Source organism: Vulpes lagopus, chromosome 2 (genome assembly GCF_018345385.1).
Source record: "Vulpes lagopus strain Blue_001 chromosome 2, ASM1834538v1, whole genome shotgun sequence".
NCBI classification, from domain to species: domain Eukaryota; kingdom Metazoa; phylum Chordata; class Mammalia; order Carnivora; family Canidae; genus Vulpes; species Vulpes lagopus.
The window spans coordinates 30,927,335-30,948,195 of record NC_054825.1 but is presented as its reverse complement, the minus strand read 5'-3'; the positions used below and the strand labels follow the sequence as shown (position 1 = coordinate 30,948,195).

Here is a 20,861-nt window from a genome sequence, read left to right as displayed (position 1 = left end):
GAAGAAGTTCACAAATCCCTTTCAAACATTCTTCACCTGAAGCGGAAACTCACATGCAAACAAGGGGCTACCTTATGTTGGATGCCATCCGCCCCCCACACACTGCTTCCCCAAACACAACGTGGGGCAGATAGCAACCCCCATTTCTCAGAGTTTCCTATTCATTCTTCAGCCTCCATTAGGGGCTCAAATGAGAATGGACCAGCCTCCCATCTTTGGTCACTATTGGCCCTGCAGGGGTCACAGATGCAGAGACATTTCTGCCCACCAGGTGGGCTGCAGGACCCTTCTTGGTGTGCATTTTCCTGGAGGAATGAAGAGCAGGGGAGACTTACAGCAGACGCAGGGAACGCAGCCCCTGGAAGGCCAGAGGAGGGATACACTGGAGGGCATTGTAGCTGAGGATCCTGTGGGAAGAGAGGGAGGACAAGTGCAGGGAGGGGAGGAAGGGGAAAGGGAGAAGGGGGAAGGGAAGGAGGGAGGGGAGACCAGGATGAGGAGGAGGCAGGCACCAAGTTAGGGACCAGACCCCTGCTGCCTGGCTCAGGGTGCAGGGGCCTTTTGCTCAGCAGCAAACCGAGGGAAGCCTGAGCATGGAAGAGGGTAGGGGCCAAGCCCCTGGACTAGTGAGCCTACGGACCCAGTATGTCCCCCAACCCTTTCATGCCTCATGCTGCGCTCCTTCAGCTGCAGGGCAGGGCCAAAAACAATAACAACTTGACAGGGCTTTTCTGCAGGTAAGGGGAGGTGGCCCAGGAGAAGCCCTCAGCAAGGAGGCCGGGTGCACTTCCTGTGGAGGCTGCCCCAGTGAGGGCCAGAGGTGGAGTCCCTGTGAAGTTGACACCTGGCCAGGACCTGCCTCACGCCTGGGCTGGACAGGTGAAGTCTGGGCCTGCCTAGTAATTGACCAGTAGGAAGCTGTGGTGTTGTTGGGAAGACGCTGTGACCGTGTCCACCCCCGTTATAAAGATGGAGACCAAGGCCCTCCCTGCAGGGGGACAGAAGGTCCCCATGGTGGCATAGTTAAGTCCTCAGCTTCTCAGTTTCCTGGCTCCACAGGCTAAACCACTCTCCCCCAGTGCCTCCAAATCAATGAATCCATCAAGGGCAGGTAGGCAGGTCGACAATAAAGGAAATGATACGCATAATAGTCCCAAATGTCTGTCAGCAGACAGATGGATACATAGCCATAGAGTGGAACGCCACTACTGACTGACCCGCAGGAACTAGCAACCCTTGCGGTGACATGGCGGGATTTCAAAATCACTATGCTGGCTGAAAGAAGCCAAATAAAAAAGAGTAGTGTCGTAGGATTCCATTTACATAGAACTCTAGGATGCTAACTCAGTCATAGAAAGCCCACAGCTGGCAGCCTGGGATGGGGTATGGGGAGGGGACACGGAAGAAGGGTTGTCACAGGCCGGGAGGGGACTTCTGGGGGTGATGGAAGTGGTCACTGTGTTGACTGTAGTGATGGTTTCGTGGATGGGAATGGAAGTCAGGATGTATCCAATTGTATGCTTTAGTACGTACAGTTTACTGTATGTTCACTGTACCTCAATAGAGCTGTTGTTAAAATAAGGAGAGCAAAGGGGTGCTCCTGTCACAGGAATGGGCCCTGGTTCTCCTTGCAGCTGCCAGAATCACTGAGACCAGGACTTCCCAGCCCCAGCACTGTTGACAATTCTTTGTTAGGTGTTTAGCAGCCACCCTGGCCTCTGTCCATGGGGTGCCTGCCCTCCTGCAGCCGTGACCACCAACAATGTTTCAGACATTGTCAAATGTCCCCCAGAGTTGATGGCAGCTTCACACATAGGCTTACAAAGACCTTGAAATGGGACCCAGTTGATGAGTAGGCCCTGGAGCAAATAAGCACAGGTGTGTAACCTAGAAGAGCATTTCATGGCCTCGGGCCCATATTCTGCTCCTGGGGGTCTGGCTGAGTCGTTTTTTTGGGAAGTACTAGCTCTACTGTTTGACCACAGTAGAGCCTAAGGGGAAGTTCTTCAGTTCTTGGCACATTATCTGTAAAATGAGGTGTTAAGAAGGTGAGTGAGATACCTGCCTTCAGCCGCAGGCCAGTACAAGCGATGCCTGCTATACTTTCCAACCAACTTCTTGGAATGTAATTAAAGCAATTATTAAAATAGCTCAGACTGGGGGCACATGGGTAGTGGTTGAGCATCTGCCTTCAGCTCAGGTTGTGATCCCGAGTCCTGGGATCGAGTCCCACATCCGGGTCCCTGCAGGTAGCCCATTTCTCCCTCTGCCTATGTCTCTGCCTGTGTTTCTCGTGAATAAATAAATAAAAATCTTTAAAAAAATAGAATAGCTCAGACTATAAGCACAAAAATGTTCAGAGGGCCACTGTTTACAACGGTCCAACAATAAATTGGATAAGGAAAGTATGGCATAGTCCTGCAAAGGAATACTAGACAGCTCCACACAGGAGTGCATCTCAGGAACATAATGGTAAATAAAAGAAGCCAGAGACAAAAAAAAATACCCTGTATGATTCAATTTATATAAGGTTCAAAAATGGGCAAAATGAAACTTCACTGCATAGAAGTGCATCATATAGAAATGGCAGCACTATAAAGAAAATCAAAGAAACTGATCACCATAATGGTCAGGGTAGGCACTGCCTGGAGATGGGAGAGAGGGGGAATGAGCGGGAAGGGATGGGGGACTTTTGGGGTGCTATGTTCTGGTTTTTGCCTTAGATATTTATGCATGTGCTAGCATCATGACTATTTGTTATATGATATGATACATATATTTTTCGCATTTTTCTGTATGAATGCATGGTCACAATAAAAAATTCAGGTTTTTTCTTTTCGACTGGCAGGCCCTGGCAGGCCCTGGCATACTCCCTGGTGGCGATACCACGAGTGACCCACAGGGCTTGGGGAGGTCTCCGTGGCCAGAGCGCGCATGCCCTCCCTTCACCTCCCCACCCCAGGGACTCACAGAGTGGTCAGCTGGCTCATGTTGGTGAAGGAGGAATTGCTTAAGGAGCTGATCTTGTTGTTACTCAAGTCCCTGGAAGAGACAAAAGCATCCTTGCTGAGAGGGAAAGAACAACCCTGGCTCTCTGCAAGGGGCTCCTCCCCTCCCCTGCTGCCCTCCCTCAGGTGGCAGCTGGGGGGGGGGGGCAGGGAGGGAGGGGCCCTCCGCGCTGCTCCCCGAGCTCCGAGCTCCGCCTGCATCCCCAGGCTGCCTGTCTCCGCCCCCCCCCCCTCAGGCAGAGAGGGCCTGGCTTCTGCCCACTTGCACAATGGGAATGCTCCCACCAGGGAGAGGGGCTGCCTCCAGACTTCCAGACCCAGCAGCTCCTCTGTGCTTCCTCTCCCTCTGGCACGTTCCACAGGCTCCTTCCGTAGCCCTCCTACAACCCAACGGGCGAGGAGATGGTGGCCACCTTCTTTCAAACTAAGGCGCAAGGTCTCAGAGAGATGAAGTAACCCACCCAAGGTCACAACTGATACCCCTCTTCTCAAATCTCTTGCCTCTCTGTCTTTCCTTCCTCAGGTCCCTGATTGGCACCCACACTCCCCCTACCTCCTTGGCTGTGCCTCTCAGTCCCTTGGCGAAGCTTCTTTTCCAGCCAACCCCACCTCACTGACCCTCTTGCTTCAGTCCACTCTGGGCGCCTCGGGGACGCTCCTGGCTCTCCTCCCCATGGCAGGCGACAGGGCCCTCCCCGTGGGCCCAGCAGCCCGCGCCTATGACTCCCCTCCAGGGACACTCCAGCTCCAACTCCAGTCCACGTCCTGTGCTCCCTGCCCCCACCCCCACAGCCCTGACAGCCCAGAGACTCACCCCTCTCTCAGCTTCCTCCTCCCCCCTTTCTGCTTGCTCAAGCCGCCTCTCTCCCAGCTTCTGGCTCAGGCTCAACCTCATCTCTCACCTACAGCTTTGCCCCCCTTCGATCCATCTTCCACGCGGGTGGGCACCACTGTAATCTTTCTAAGACACAAATTTGACTATGTCACTTCCCTGCCAAATCCCACAGTGGTTTCCATGTGCCTAAAATATTAACCCAGCCACCTGCTGGGGGCGGGGGGAGGGGGGTGCTCCAAGTGCCCGCCTCTCCTTCACTGCCTCCTCCACGCCCCGCTGAGGATTTGCTGCTCTTCCTAAAACCCTCTCACTGCCTAAAACCCTTCCCTCTGCCCACTGGGGAGCTCTGCCTCTGCCCCAGCCTCCCACACTGGGCTCATCACCCTTAATGTGCATTTACCCCTGTTGGAACACTCATCACTTCCATGACTGTATATGCCCCAAGTCTCTCTCCCGAATGCCCCTCGGACCACCACCTTCGCGGGGAGGGCCCTGACTTAGGGGCCCTCATATCCCCTTGCTTCATACAGCTCTTCACTCAGGAAATATTCGTAACATGAAACCATATGGGGCGCCTGGGTGGCTCAGTCAGTCAAGTGTCTGCCTTCGGCTCAGGTCATGATCCCAGGGTGCTGAGCAGGGAGTCTGCTTCTCCCTCTGCTCCTCCCCCCACTCATGTTTGCTTTCCCCTCTGAAATAAATAAATAAAATCTTTAAAAAAAAAAGAAAGAAACCATATGCCTTGCCTTTATCTTCTCTTTGTAAACATTCCTCTAACTAATCTCATTCAAGACTGATCCACTGTTCTTAGGACACACTGAGGTTCTTCACTGAGCACTCAGCACACTGGGTGTGTAATGGGCAAGGACGGGCCCCACGTGGGTCCTCTCTCCCTCCTTGCCTCCCAAAGGTATCCAAGCCACCAGTGCAGCTGCCCCAAATTAGACCAGCTGTCTATGTCTTCACTACCTGTCACCGGCCACCAAATCCCTGCCCTCCCTACCCCTTACCATGGGAACAATCAAAATACATCTGCTAGGTCTTTAGGATCAGAGCTTCAAGATCCTGTAATCCAGTGTCACTCAGAGAAGCCAGTCCCTGAACTGATGTCCTACAACCAGGAGTTTATGCCAAAGTGCAATCATCTATGACACTAAACACACAACTTAGTTTAGCTAACATTATTTTCGTAATTACACTTTCTCAGTGAAAGAAGCAAGACATTGATTTACATTCTGGTGCAAGTTTCTTATCTAATTGAGGACCCATTACAAACAGTTCTCTAGTGGCCACTGGTCCACAGACCACACCTGAAGAGCACTGCTGCAAGCCAAACTAAGATGGAATGTTATCTGGACTTCTTTTAGGGAGAAACTGGCCAACGAACAGACCAAGACAAGTGAGGTGAGGTGTTAATTAGGCTGGGTTAGGAGGAACTAAGGTTATTTGGAGGCTTATTTCATATACGTTCATGGAGTGGAAAGGGTCAATGGTGGAAATAACAGAAAAAGATGTTAACCTAAAGAGAAACTTAGTTACAGACGTGTCTTCCTAGCTGCCAAATTTGTTTGCTTTGGGAGCCAAGGTTGGACTGAGAGGTTTTCCAACAGCCTCTACTTCTGCTCTGGCTCCTTCCTTTGCCTGGATGACCCTCATTAATGATCATTGTCAGCCCAGAGGTAGGCTTGGGGTGATGTGCTGGGCAGAAGCCCACAGGGTCCAACCCAAGGGAGCCTGGAACATGCCATTCTCAAGCATGACCACTAGGTGGCAACACAGCTCTATGCACAGGAGTTCCAGGAGGGAAGGGGCAAAATTAAAAACCCATAGGCCAGAAGTGGAGTGGTAGGGAATTCCAGGAAAACTGGAGCCTGATGGTTAGATACCAGTGCCACCCTGGGGTCCTCAAGAGGCCTGCATACTCACACAAGCTGCAGGTACTTGAAGGTGGACAGCTGTCCCGGAACCAGTGTGAACTGGTTCCCGTCCAAGTAGCTACAGGAGAGAACACAAAAGTTAGTGTGTAGGCAGTGGCAGCAAGCACTGGAGAAGCCTCCCCTACAGCCTGGGCCTTCCTGGCTAGGCTTGGCTCCTCTCCTCTCCTCTCCTCTCCTCTCCTCTCCTCTCCTCTCCTCTCCTCTCCTCTCCTCTCCTCTCCTCTTCTCCACGCAGACCACACAATTAGCCCAGAATCACTAACCGGAGGAGAAAATATGCAAGCATTTGGGTAGGTGCCAGCCTAAGAACTTGGTAAAAGCCCTGAGACACAAAGTCTGCCTTGGCTTCCTTCCTGCCCCCTGCCTCACCCGCTCAGCCTCCTCCCTGTTAGCAGGCATAACCCTGGCTCAGTCCTGGGCTCCTCGCCCTCCCCTCTCTGCCTTGAGGTTATCCTGGCCAGACAGGTGTGATCTGCACATTAGTCCCTCCCAGGCCCACCTGTCAGGCCCGTGCCAGCTAGCAGGGCCCCCCTCCACCTGCTGGCAAGGTGCATGAAGCTGGTCTCCCCATGGAAGCCCCAGATTCAAACAGGCCCAAACAACACGGAGCTCGGTGCTTTTACACCCAAAGTAGCTTCCCCTGACTACATCAGCATCACACTCACACCCTAACCACCCAGGCGCAGGACCTTAATGACGACTCTGCCCTCTCCACAGCACCGCGGATTCTCCTGTCTACTGGTTGCTACTCATTCGCTGTGTTCCAGTCTCACATCTCCCCGGAATGTACACCGTCACCCAGGCCTGGGCTCCTGTAGCTGCCTCCATCTGTCTCTCCACCTTGGCCTCTCTTCTGGGACCCACTATATACACTGCCACCCAAGTTGTCCTCAAGCCAAGCCCACCAGAAATCCTTCTAATGCTCTCTAAGGTTCCACATGTCTGCAGGGTAGTGCTTGGGATTCAAGATGCTGTGAAGATCCCCTACGCCCCCCATGCCATCCTTGCTAAGCAGTGACCCAAGGACCAGAAGCTGAAGCCCCGGATGGGTTCTATGCCTAGGACCTCCACCGACTACAGCCCTCAGGATGGCTCGCCCCCACCCTCCAAAGATTCAGAGAACAGCAAAATCAGGGCTGTATTACTCACCCTGACTCATCACTGTGTCATACAAAGTGACTTCCCACCCATCTCACGTGACCCTCTCAACGGCTCTGACCAATACACCCAGTGGCCCCATTTTACAGCTGGGAAAATGAAGGCTTAGAGTAGTGATCTTCCCAGCCTCTGAACTTCAGCATCCTCGGTCAAAGACAGCAGGCTGTCCCACCTGTCATTAAGTTCAGGGTGGCTATGAGGCACCAAGGAGAAAACATCAAAAACTAGACAAGGGAAGGGTGGGCAGGTCACAGGACAAGGACTGCAGTGGCTGATGCGCTTGTGAGGAAATAGCCTGCCTCTGGTAATGAAAGACACACAAACAAAAACCTCATGCACTCCCCACAGGGAAAGGAAACCCCAGCTATGGAGACCTAGAGGGATCAATTCCAGGGGATATGAGGAGTAAGGGACTGACCACAGCCTCTTATTCGGAGGTGTCTGCTGAAGAAGCCCAGCTCTCTGTCTCTGTCATACACACTGACATCCACACCCCCACATAAGTTCAGATCCCACATCCGAATCAACAAAGATTTTAGCACCATGATGTCCAGTATTGCTGGGGCTGGGTGGGGAGGGATGGTGGGAGGGAAGGCCACTTCCACACCTGGCCAGTAGGGGTGCAAAGGCAATGACTTTTCTTTTCTTTCTTTTTTTAAGATTTATTTATTCATTCATGAGAGACACAGATAGAGAGAGAGAGAGAGAGAGAGAGAGAGAGAGAGAGGGCAGAGACACAGGCAGAGGGAAAAGCAGGCTCCATGCAGGGAGCCTGACACGGGACTTGATCCCAGGACTCCAGGATCAGGCCCTGGGCTGAAGGAGGCGCTAAACCGCTGAGCCACCCGGGCTGCCCGGCAATGACTTTTCTGGAAGGCCATCATGCCAAAGGCAGCAAGAGTCCTAACAATGGACCACTCTTTGACCAGCAGCTTCACTGAAGGGATCTTCACCTCAGCACTATTTATAATAATAATACAATTTAGTAAAAAATTGGAAAACAATTATACAACCAACAGGGATTTGTTATATAGACCACAGTAGATTCATATGGTGGAATAGTATGCGGCCAGCAAAATAAACTTCTGTGAGAGTTTTCATGACAGAAGGGGATGCTCATGAGATGATGTGAAGTGAAATTCATAACGTTACTTCTTAGTTTAAAGCAGACATTAGCAGGGTGCCTGGGTGGCTCAGTCGGTTAAGCATCTGCCTTTTGCTGAGGTCATGATCCCAGGGTCCTCGGATCTGGCCCCATATGGGGCTCCCTGCTCAACAGGGGGTCTGCTTCTCCCTCTCCCTCTGCCTCTCCCCCAGCTCATGCCTTCTCTCACTCTCACTCTCTATTCTGTCTCTCAAATAAATAAAATATTTTTTAAAATGTAAAGAAAAAAAAAAAGCAGGCATTAGCTTAAAGTGAGGAAGCACTCGCTGTGGGTGACCGTGCCATCCAATGACTGCAGAGTGGGGGTCAAACAGAAGCTCAACACCTTCTTGGAACCAGCATCTCCTGCAACGCCCTAACTCCAAGCCCTAGTCAGCTACTATCTGTTTCGAGTTACCGTGTCCTTCTGACGCCAGGCCTGAGGCTACTCACAGTTCTGTGACATTCTTGGGGATGCCCTTGGGCAGGACCTGGAGGTGCTTGTTGCTGCATCGGACCACGGTGTCCAGGCAGGCACATTCTTGGGGGCACTGTGGGCGGGGCAGGCAGCTCCCCTCTTCCTGGCCTGGGAGGAAGGCATGAAGCCACATCAGTGAGGGGCAGACCTTCTTAGGGCCTCTCGCAGCCATGGTGCCTCAGAAGACTTTCTCTGATACCATCCCAGGCACCAGTAAGTCTCCTGGCTTCACCCCTTCCCCACCAGGAACAAAGCCCCTTGGACCTGTTTTGAGGTTAAGATGGGTCTTAGGTCAATCTCTTCTGCCTCAGATCCAAGGTGAGCCTAGGCACAGCACAGGAAGAGGATGGCAACCATATCATTTCTTGAGCACCTACTGTGTACCAGACACTATATCGAACATCATCTCTCTAACAATGCAGTAAGAGAGGGGGCACTGGCACCCCTAGAATGCAAGCACCAAAAGAACAGAGACTTGTTTCTTCTTCTTTGCTTACAGAAGGAGCCCAGCACATAGAGCAGAGCCTGGCACACAGTAGCCCTCAAAATAGATCAGTTGAATGAATAAATGAATGAATTTATGCTTTACTGAGATCTGGAGGGGTTACATAACTTGCTAAGCTCAGAAGGCTGGTCCGAGGCAACAGAGGACCTCTACCCACATGAAGCTGACACAGAATCTGACCTCCTATCACACCTCCTTCATTTATTCATTCATTTATTCAGTAAATAGTGCTGAGAGGTCTCAGTCTGCCTTCCTTTCTTCTGACTAGGTGTAGGAGGAACAATAAGGATCCCGTGGTAGGAGTTGCTGAGGGCCCTAGGAAGCAGGTGACAATGACTGTCGGTTATGGAGGGTGGCTGTAGGCAGGCACTGTGTGATAGAGCTGAACTTCCTGAACCCTCAAAACGTCTCTCTGGCAGGTGTGCTCTCAGCACACTGATGGGGACACTGAGGGCTGAGTGGTTAAGTGACGTGCCCAAGGTCCCCCAGCCTGGAAGAGGTGGCACAGGACTGGAAGCCAGCTGGCGCCAGAGCCTGCCCTCTCCACCACTGGTCCCACTGCCTCCTGGCAACAATGTCTCAAAAGTGTCCACATCCTTTCATCTCAAGGAAGTTATGCAAGGGGGAAAGTTGAAGAGAACTGACTACCAGGATGTTCCTGGCAGCGTGGGGCATAATAGCAGAACTTTGGAAGTGTCTGAACACCACGCAGCCAGGCTGGTTCAGTCAATCATGACACTCTCCAGACAATGTCCATCATGTCAAAAATGTCTGCACAGGCGGTACTACAAGATCCTATGTGTGTCACACATGTGCACACAAACACACACAAAGCTCGGGAAGGTCACACAGTGGAATATTAACAGGAGTTATTCAGGGCTGGGGAGCAGGAGCAAGGGACACACTCGCGATCTTTTTACTCTGTTGGATTGTCTCTTGTGGCTGTTTTTTTTGGATAAATGATAATGCCTCACTTTATAATAAAAATAAAAAGAAACTGTTTCTTGGGGAAAAAATAGTGTTTTCAAGGGATACTTAATAACATAAGAAAATGCCCCAAATATACAGTCAGGTGTAGAAAGAAACAGAATTTTTAGGTGGAGGATGGGTAAAATAGGCAATGGGGATTAAGGAGGGCACTTATCGTGATGGGCACTGGGTGATGTATCAAACACCTGGAACTAAAATAATGCTGTATGTGAAGTATACTGGAATTTAAAATTTAATTAAATATTTTAAAAAACAGAATTTTTTAAAAGGCCAGCAAGTTATTATATAAAACTATATAAAAATATTTATGTGAGTAGTATGGAATTAAAAAAAAATAAGACGTAAAATTGCTTTAGAAAAATCCATTGATTTTGTTTAGAAAAATACCCTGGCCAGCTTTCTTGGTGTGAAAGTTGAAGCTCCTCACCCAGTACCACCCTGGCCTGGATGGGCCAGTCTGGGAGTGGAGGTACTGCCTGGAAGCGGGCTGGAGCAGGCGGGCCAGGCGGGCTGGATGCCCACAGCAGGGGCAGGGCCCAAGAACAGGGACGGCTGGGCTGAACCGCAGCCTGCTCTGTCACGCTGGGTGAGTCTGCCCCCAACAGCTGCCGGTGTGCGGGGAGCTCCGTGGGTGAATCAAGGGATGGCTGCATCCCACTCGTGTAGGGAAAGGAGGGGGGACAGCCAGAGAGAGACTGCAGGTCTGGAGGACCCAGGACAGGGGCATGAGAAGCAACCAGGTTTCCCACATGCGGGCCCAGGAAGGCCACGCTGCCCCTCACGGACAGTGTTACAGGGTTGACCTATAAGCCCGGAGCACTGAGGCACAGCCAGGAGGCAGATCCCTGCATTACACATACCTACAGACAGAGCAGACACTAAGAAGTTAACTGTGCTTTTCTCTAAGTGACAGAGTAGTAGGTAACATTTATTTCCTTCTTGTATCCATACTTTCCCACTTTTTAAACAGTAAGCATGTTATTGCTCTTCAAGTCACACAAAGCTGCTGCCAGGCAGGGGTAGGTACGAGGCCAAGAGTGGGTCTCGGCCCTGGCCCGGGGCCTCCCCTCCTGCCCAGGGCCCCACACGACTTACCTTCCTCACACCTGAAGTCAGGGAAGGCCACGTCCTGCAGGGGGATCTGCCTCAAGAAATCTGGGTTCTGGCACCGTGGGTTCCCTGTCACGATCTTCCTCCTCCGCAGCCAGTCGCCAAGCCAGGCCAGCTGGCAGTTGCAGTTGAAAGGGTTGGCCAGGAGGTTTCTGCAAGAGGCGGCTGTGTAACCACCAACATACCCTGCCAGCCTCGGTTTCCCTGCAAATCCCCTTCAGGCTGCCACATACTGGTCACGCGGCCACCCAGCACTCTTTACCAGATGACCAGCAGTGATGAAGACGTGCCATTCTGATGCAGTGGGAACCCAGAGACCACTCACCCCAGTGAGTCAGAGTAACTACCCTTGGGGGGGCGGGGTGCCGCCGGGGTTCAGACACTGGTGCCAGAGCCCCAGGTCTTCCCACTCACTCACCCCCCAGGCCCAGACTTACAGCGTGGACAGGGCCTGCAGGGTGTCGAAGGCCCCGGGGGAGATGGTGGCGATCTGGTTGTCATAGAGCGAGAGGAGGCGGACGTTGCGCAGTCCTGTGAAGCTGTCGTTGTGGATGCAGCTAATACGATTGTTCCTCAGCATCCTGAGGGGGCGGGAAGGGGCAGCTGTGCTGTGCCCTGTGGCCATCTACCTGCCTGGGCTTTGCCCACCACGACTCCCCCCTCCACATTCTCCTCTCCAGGCAAGGAACGAAGGTTGAGAACCACAGCACCAGGACTCCCCGCACCCATGCTCCCCTCGAGAGCCCCCCTCCTAGACACTCTCCTGTTGTCCCTCCTGCCTGCAGAGTGCCCACCTTTGTTCCTTGGGTGCCCACGGCACCCTCCAGCCATGCTCCATATCAACCCCTGGAGACACTTGCTTAAAATCTACACCCAGTCATGTTCCTGTCCAACCTGAAGCCCCAGGGGCCCCCAAACTACCTGCAGAATAATGTTTACACACTTTACTGTGACCTGCAGGAATCTGTCTAATGGAGCCCCAGACCAGCACCTTCCCACCTCCCTAGAGAGCCACATACCCTTGCCTCTTCTGTCTGCGGGCATGCTGCAAGGGCCTGCATCACCAGGCCTTCCCTGGCTACAGTTTCCTTCTAGAATGACCCCTTTCCTCATTTATATCTGAGAAAGTCTCTGTTCACCCTCAAAACCCTGGCTCAAATCCCCTCCCCAACTAAAACAAAACCAAGCTGGACACAGAATAGGCAATTCACAAAAGAAATTAAAATGGCTTATGAACACTGATAAAAAAAAAAAGTCTAAACTTACTAGTAATCAAGGACAGGTTAAAAAAAAAAAGGACATGTAAGCATATTGAATCTTTGCCTGACAAATTGCAAAATAACTAAAAATATAATGTATGAATGGGCACTTAGGCCAGCAGGAGAGTGACCTGCAGCCTCCCTGGCAGTGAGAGGCATGGAAGACCCTAAAATGGCTTCAGGCTTTCATTCAGTCAGGCTTCTTTTAGGAATTTGTCAAAAGGGAATAATCCTGGATGGGCACAGAATTTCATGATAAAGATATTAACCACGACATCACTTACCACAATTAAAATAGCCTAAATTTCCAATGATTAGGTAATACGGAGTCCTTCAAAATGATGTTGTAGAAGAATTTTTTTTTATTTTATAATAAATTTATTTTTTATTGGTGTTCAATTTACCAACATACAGAATAATACCCAGTGCTCATCCCATCAAGTGCCCCCCTCAGTGCCCGTCACCCATTCACCCCCACCCCCCGCCCTCCTCCCCTTCCACCACCCCTAGTTCATTTCCCAGAGTTAGGAGTCTTTATGTTCTGTCTCCCTTTCTGATATTTCCCACACATTTCTTCTCCATTGTAGAAGAAATTTTAATATGTAAAGGTGCTCATGTTGCATTTAAGGGCAAAGCAGGTCACTAAATAAAATGGATTATAGGATTCTGTTCAGAAATACCTACATGTAAGCATCCGCGTGTCTGGGTGCACATGTGCATGAGTATGCATGTGGATGCACAAGACTGGAAAGTGCTGATATCAACAATGAACAGCGGTCATTTGTGTGTGGTGGCGGAGTTATGGCATTTCTTCTCCCGTGCCTGTGCTGTCGCTCGTGTGTGCTTGCTGGCCCTGCCCCAGCATCTGCCCTGTCCCTCTCCTCTGGCCCCCTCCAAGCCTTCCTCAGAGGGAACCCAAGCGCCTGGCTGAAGAGCCCACCTGGCAAGGATATAGAATGAGGCAGCCCTACATGAACAGCCCAGGAAAATAGCCACACTAGATTCACATGTGCAAAACGTAACTGGCAAAACACAGCACAAAGACAATCTCCTTTTTTGTAAAACAAACAAACAAAACACAAAAACCCACAGGGAACCCCTTCATATTCATTTCCTTTACACAAATCCCATGATATGTGCTCAGAAAACAGATCGAGAGCCCTACAGCAGGGCTGGGACTTAAACCCAGCCAGGTGGCATCTGGAGCTGTGCTGCCGCACATGGTAGCCGTTAACCATGCGTAGCTGTTTAGATTCAAATTAATTCAAATGAAATGAAATTCAAAATTTTGTGCCTCAGTAGCGCTGGCCACATGTCAAGAACTCCATAGCCACGTGTGGCTACTGACTAAACAGTGCAGACGTGGGACACTTCTGTCCTTTAGGAAGTCCGACTGGACAGCACTGCTACTATCCCCTCTCCAGGTCCGTGTGGTCACCTGAAGAGCTAGCGCTGCCTGGGTGGGGAGAGGGGGCTCCCTGCAGCAGCCACGGAGGTCAGATGACTGGTGAGCTCTGGCTGGGCTCCAGGCCACGGGATCCTAGAATCCCAGAGACAACGGGCGTCCCTGCTCCCCAGTCTGCACCGGCTGAGTCACCTCGGCAATATCCCTGCCTGGGGGCCATCCAGCCCTCCTGCCTGCAGCCCTGCGGGCCACTCCTGGACTAAACATACGTGGGTGCTCCTGCAGCCTGATCACCGGGCACGGCCCGCACACTCACAGGGTCCTCAAGCCGTCCAGACCTCGGAACATGCCGCTCCGGATGGACTCCAGCTGGTTGGCCGTCAGGTGCAGCTCGCTCACAGAGGCGGCGCCCTCGAAGGCCCCATCTTCGATTTCCGACACCTTGTTGTTGCTCAGATTGCTGGATGGGGGGCGGCAGAAGAATTATAGAGCTGAGGACCCTCCCTCACTTTCCTGCCCCCTGCCCCCCTGCACGGGAGCCCTGCCTCCCCATGGGAGCTCCCCCACACCCAGTATCTTCCTTCTTCCTCCCCAGCTAGAGTCCTGACTACAACCTCCCCGCCAATGGGTAACTCACATCTTCTTCAGATGAGTGAGTTTTTTAAATATCCCAGTGGCCTCCAGGATGGAAATCTCATTGTTGTTTAGTCGTCTGTAAGAGGCAATGAAGAGCATTTACACATTCATCAATGACAGATGTTAGAGTATCTTCCAAATTGAGAATATTTGGGACTCAAAGGGGCTCCCAGAAGAATTTATCTGGCAAGGCAAACTGATCCTATTTCAAAGGAAGGTTGGGGTCTCCAGTGGTCCCAAACAGAGCTGGACCAGAAGAAAACCCAGAGTGGATCCGGGAGGGCTGGTGGGGCTGGGGGCGAGTGAGGGACACGGAGGGGCTGGGGGCCCTCACAGCTCAGCCGTGGACTGGGGGATGCGCTCTGGGATCTTGGTGAGCTTCAGGCTGGAGCACTCGGCCAGGCTGGCCTCACAGCGGCACTTGTGGGGACAGACCGCGTCGCTGTTGCACTCGCTGTTCAGCTGGTAGTCCTCTGTGCCTGCATTGACAGGGCAGGGGCGGGAGGCTGAGGGGCCCAGGGCAGGGCCTCCCCGGCCCCCCTCAGCCTGCTGCCCCTGCCCACCCACTGCCACCGCCCAACCCAGGCTGCCCTCAGTCCACCCCCTGCTCTCCTACCTGGAATGAAGTACTGCTCTTTGGCTGGGGAGAGAAGCAGAAACACCATGAAGCTAGAATCCTCTAGGACTTGCAGGAAGAGCCCAGGCCCCAACCCCACTGCGCAGATGAAGGCATCCCAGGAACAATACTGGGGCCCCAAATTTGGGCCCCAGAGCCCACCTGCCCAGCCCCCAGGTGGAGAAGGCCTGCTATGGAGATGTTCCTTGGCCAGGCTGATGCTGGGGGCAGGAGCACCCCCAACTGAACCTCTCAGGGAGCACCAAAAACATGTGTAATGGCCCAAGATGGAGATGGAGCAGAGAGGCATCAGGTCCCTGACCTGGATACAGGCTCAGAAGCTGACTCACACTGTTCCCAGCCAGTTTCTGCTGCCTGGGAGCCTGGAGGAGGCAGCTTTCTCACTGGGGAGAGTTCCCAGGCTTCTCGAGTCTGAAAAGCAGTGGCATGAAAGTGCACTGATCTGGCAGTAGAGGGACCCGGGTCCTTGTCTGGGCAGGCCTCCTGCAAGGACCATCAGCTGGCCCTACTCTTCCCTAAGCCTCAGTACAATGAGGGCTGGGGCTGGCCAACCATTTAGATCCAAGTCTACAATTTGGGAACTACACCCTCTGGTGAGGGTCTAGAGTGGTTTAGGACACACTGTTGGAGCCATCCAGAAACATCATTCGTCCCTGGGCTGACTGAAGACAGGCAGGCAGGTGGACAGACAGGTGGCCAAGTGTGCAGCTACCTGAGCACCGGAACTTCTTGCTCTTGATCTGCCCGATGCGCTTGTTGGCAAGGCGTCGAGGGCTGGCGCAGCGGGCCCCGCTCGTCTCGATGGGGTTGGTGCGCAGGAAGTCCGCCAGCCACTTGAGGTTACAGTCACAGATGAAAGGGTTCTGGGCCAGATGCCTGTCCGGAGGGGGCAGAGTGGGGATCAGAGACAGGGTTGCAAACCTGTGCTGACCTCTGCCTGGATGAGGCCTTGCTGCTCGCTGGTGGCTGGTCTGCTGCCTGGGTACACCTACCGATGGAGAAGTCTTGCCGGAACATCCCAGCAGGGAAGGCTCTCTGCAGGCTCTGGAGCTTCCAGCTGGCCCTGCTCCACTCTCTCCTTCAAGCCTCACTCTGTCCCCTGTCCATCTACTCACCTGTACCCATACCCTTCACACTGCACCCTGGGACATTTCACAAACACGAGTGGAGGCAAGAGTGAGCTGGAGACCAGCCAGACCACCCCAGCCTTCCATGGGTGAGGGGACAGAATAGGTACTAGGACCCAGGCCTGTCAGGGCCCAGAGGCCTTTGTCAGGGGCTGGCCTCTCCCTGTGGCCTCGGGCAATAGCAGCTTCTCTCCATAGCCTTTGTCAGGAAGGGGTCTGGGCCAGAGGCGGCAAGGCTGCTCCTGCAGCCGGGCTGAGCGTGTCTCAACGTGCCTGCTGCAGCCCCTCACTTACGGGAATCTCCATTCCCACCCCAGGCCGTGAGGGCTGCCTCCCCCTGCCCATTTTACTCCGTCTTTTGTCACAAGGGGAATTCAGAAAACATGGCTGAAAGCTACTTATTGGGAGACCATTCATATCCTCTTGCCAGGCAGCCCTTGTGACCAGCAGGATAAATGTGGGGAGGGGACAGCTCACAGGTAATGCTGACTGTAGGAACCTCTATTAGCAACCACCCGGGGGGGTTTGCCATTCGTGGGGCCTCCCCACCCCAACAGGCTCAAGCCAGCCGCATCCGAACCACTCCAGCAGCCAGCTTGCCTGCCAGCCTATGTCTTGGTCATCACAGCATCGGACATGCCCTGCTTTCCAAACTGAGACAGCCGGGGAAGAATTCTCTAGCACCTGTACCTGAAAGTCAATGCTTCTGCGTGGAAGTACAGGAAGACACAGCAGGGGCTAGCTCAGAGGATGTGCCACGGATGGCCACTTCATCTAATGCCATCAGTTCCGGCCATCTACTTATTGGCCTCAGCCCAGTGCCCTGACGGGGCTCCAGGGCTGTGTAAGCAGAGGCATGAGCCCTGCCAGGGTCTGCACCCAGCTCAGCTCTGACCTTAGCCACCCTCTCTCCTATTTGTCACCTCCTAGGCTCTGGTTCCTGTTTGGGATACTTAGTTGGAGATTTCTCTGCCCAGATGTCTCTGCCTCCCTGGGCAGCACACTCACTTTCCTGTCTCAGTTCTGGCTCCTGTCAGCATCATCCAGTGGGCCAGGCCCCTCCCACCCCTTCTGCATCTGGTTGGACATTTGTCTCCCTTTTTAAACTGTCAATTTGCACAGAGAAGATGTGTTTGCTGACACTCCACGGCAGACAGAGTCCATTGATGGTTGAAAATACATTAGGATTTGGGGCTTGCTCTGGGATCCACCCAGCTACCCAGCCACATCTGCCTATGTCTCACTGCCTGGCCTCTGCCTGAACTAATTGCTTCCTTTTATCACAATCTTGGTAGAAATTTCTGCTCAAAATCAATTCAAGTATATTATTTAGGCATGTATTTAATGTTCAATGGGTGTGGGATAGGATATATCCTTTTTAAGAACAGGTTATTTGTGTCAATGCCAATTTATTAAAAAAAAAAAAAAACTTGAACCACCACAGAGACAAGTGGCTTAAGTATTTGACACAAATTGGAATTTTTAATAATTGCAAAGAGCAGAGAGCTGAGAAGGGAAATGCTCAGGAAGAAGGAAAAAAATATCTGCTTGGGAAAAATATGTGAAAGGCACACCCAGAAATGAGCTGCATGTGTGGCCATGCCACTCCCTCCATGGACATTTGTGATAGTAGAAGGCAGAAGGAAAGACTGTATTCTCACTGTCCTTCTTGTAATATGTATTAAGAAGTCACAACTAGAAATCTTTGGGGGCAGGTGCTCAGCATCATTAGTCAAGTTAAACCCACAATGAGGGGCGCTTGGGTGGCTCAGTGGTTGAGCGTCTGCTTTTGGCTCAGGTCGTGATTCCAGGGTTCTGGGATCAAGTTCCACGGGAAGCCTGGTCGTCTCTCTGCCTATGTTTCTTTCTGTGTCTCTAATAAATAAATTCTTCAAAAAAATAAACCCACAATGAGATGCCACTTCACACCCCCTAGAGTAGCTATAATCAAAAAGACAAGTGATACAAGTACTGGCAAGGATGCAGAGAAACTGGAACCTTGCTAACACGATGCTGGTAGGAATATAAAATGGGATTTACAACCATTTTGGAAAACTGACAATTTCTTAAAAAGTTAACATAAATTTCCTATGTGACCAGAACGCCCGAGAGAAATGAAAACATTTGTCCACATAAAGATTTATAAGCAAATATTCACAGTGGCGTTATTCATAATGATCCCAAAGTGGAAATCCAATGTCCATCAACCAGGAAAGATAAACACAATGTGGTCCATCCATTCAGTGGGAAATTACTTGGTGATAAAAAGGAACTAAGTACTGTCACATACTATAATGTGAATGGACCTCAAAAACATGAAAGAAGTTAGTCACAAAGGATGATATACCATGATTATTCCATTTTTTAAAGAGGGGGTGCAGGGGCACCTGGGTGGCTCAGTGGTTGAGCATCTGCCTTCAGCTCAGATCATGATCCTGGGGTCCTGGGATCCAGTCCCGCATCAGGCTCCCCCCGCAGGGAGCCTGCTTCTCCCACTGCCCACGTTTCTGCCTCTCTCTGTGTGTCTCATGAATAAATAAATAAAATCTTAAAAAAAAATAGAGGCACACAAGTGAGCAGGGGTGAGGTTGGGGAGGGGAAGGGCAGAAGGATAGAGTCTCAAGCAGCCTCCACACCCAGTGCAGAGCCTGACGCAGGGCTCCACCTCACAACCCAGAGATCACGACTTGAGCTAAAGCCAAGAGTCAGACACCTAACCGACTGAACCACAAGGCACCCCATGATGATTCCATTTTTATGAAATGTTCAGTAAAAGCAAACTATAAAGACAGAAATTAGATTAATGGTTACCTGAGGGTCAGCCAGAAATAGGGACTGTAAAATGGACACAAGGGATTTGGGGAAGGTGATGGAAAAGTTCTAAAACTTGATTGTGGTGAGAGTTGAACAACTGTAATATACTGAAAATCATTGAGTCATACACCTAGAAGAGGTAGATTTTATAGTATATAAGTTATACCTCATTAAAGCTGGGTTTATTTTAAGATTTTATTTATTTACTTGACAGAGGGAGAGCACAAGCAGGGGGAGCATCAGAGGGAGAAGCAGGCTTTCTGCTGAGCAGGGAGCCTGACATGGGGCTTGATCCCAGGACTCTAGGATTATGACGTAAGCCAAACGCACATGCTTAAATAGCTGAGCCACCCGTTGAGCCACTGTTAAAGCTGCTTTTAAAAAAACTTTTAAGGGCACCTGGATGGCTCAGCGCTTAAGTGTCTGCCTTCAGCTCAGCTCATGATCCTGGAGTTCCAGGATCGAGTCCCACGTCAGGCTCCCTGCATGGAGCCTGCTTCTCCCCCTGCCTGTGTCTCTGCCTCTCTCTCTTTCTGTGTCTCTCATGAATAAATAAATAAAATCTTTAAAGAGAGAGAGAGAGAGAGAGAGAGAGAGAGAGAGAACTTTTAAAAATCTCTTGGAGCGAGAAAAATTGCTGCAAAATCAGTATCCTAGCCCAGGCACTTGGCTGCAGATCTTGGAGGATCAAGCAGGATGCGGTGAGTTTCAATCTGCTCAGGCCTGATCCACGACTCCGTCAAGTGGTTTAACATCCAAACCTATACTGAGAATATCGGATTATTCCTGGATCTGTGCTTCTTTTACTCTTGTTCCAAGCTGTACTCTGGTTGTTAATATATAATTGTTTATGAAAGTCCAGTTCTGCTTTCCCGCCTTAAGTAATGAGGTCTATTCTCACAGAAAAAGCACAACTGAGGAGAAAGCTAACTAACTTCTTGGTGACAGTGAAGAGATGCCTGAGACCAAATCCCTGCTCTACTAGATGTTGTATGACCTTGAGTGAGTCCCATGACCTCCCGCCTCAGTGTCCTCATCAGTGCAGTTGGGATGACAGACTATACTACCCCCGGCCACTTAAAGTGTTCAGTAAGATAACACATGGGACAAGCCAGGGCCTGGCACTGGGTCAGGGCTCGATGAACAGCAGTGGCTGCTTGGTTCTCAGTGTCCCACCATTCCTGCCTTGCCTGTGGGAAGACTTCCTGTTTAGACATTCTGCTCCAAGTTTGTCCTCCACTTGTGCCCTTGCCAGCAGTGACCAAGACCTTAGGTCTCTGTCTAGTGGGCAGAAGCACTCTCTGAAATCCAGCCAGGTAAATGGACACAAAGACAGGAGCCACCCCCAGGAAGGGCAATCCACTGGATGTGTTCACTCTCCTTTGCCCTGGGAGGGAGACAAGCTCCTCATATGAGACCCTCAGTCCTGACCCCTATCCCCAAGGCTCTCCTGTGTGTGGGCCCTGGGAATCTCCTTCATGCCTTTCTCTCAGACTTCCCGCTGGCTGTGTAAAATAATCTACCTTGCCCGTGTCTCCCTATAACTTCTGATTTCACATACTTGGCAAGATTTCCCAGTAGCGCTCCAGCTTCCTCTCCCTGGCTGTAAGTAAATTAATTAGCAGGAGAGGGCTGTAGGTGGGCTCATGGGCTTTAACCAGTTTGTCTCCGTGGCTACTGTCCTTGTTGAGCAGGAGTTGTGCCTTTTTGCCTTTTGTTTGACCTGTTTCACACCTATGCAGCCCCCCCACCATGCAGATATTATCTGAAGGAGAGCACTGTCCAGCAGATAAACAATGGTCATGAAAAAATTAATAA

The 20,861-nt window shown here is 51.5% G+C and overlaps 1 protein-coding gene across 1 annotated transcript in view; it reads right to left on the bottom strand.

Annotated features, from left to right (window-relative positions):
• The window catches only part of SLIT1 (slit guidance ligand 1), a 170,617-nt gene that overhangs the window by 27,432 nt on the left and 122,324 nt on the right, over positions 1 to 20,861 (bottom strand). The window contains exons 14-24 of the mRNA XM_041746170.1: positions 15,815 to 15,978; positions 15,082 to 15,105; positions 14,800 to 14,944; positions 14,467 to 14,541; positions 14,146 to 14,289; positions 11,603 to 11,746; positions 11,151 to 11,317; positions 8,536 to 8,668; positions 5,770 to 5,838; positions 2,971 to 3,042; positions 336 to 407 (exon numbers count right to left, since the gene is read on the bottom strand). Of these exons, the coding sequence (XP_041602104.1) occupies positions 336 to 407; positions 2,971 to 3,042; positions 5,770 to 5,838; positions 8,536 to 8,668; positions 11,151 to 11,317; positions 11,603 to 11,746; positions 14,146 to 14,289; positions 14,467 to 14,541; positions 14,800 to 14,944; positions 15,082 to 15,105; positions 15,815 to 15,978 (1,209 nt within the window). The remainder of the gene's footprint in view (positions 1 to 335; positions 408 to 2,970; positions 3,043 to 5,769; positions 5,839 to 8,535; positions 8,669 to 11,150; positions 11,318 to 11,602; positions 11,747 to 14,145; positions 14,290 to 14,466; positions 14,542 to 14,799; positions 14,945 to 15,081; positions 15,106 to 15,814; positions 15,979 to 20,861) is intronic.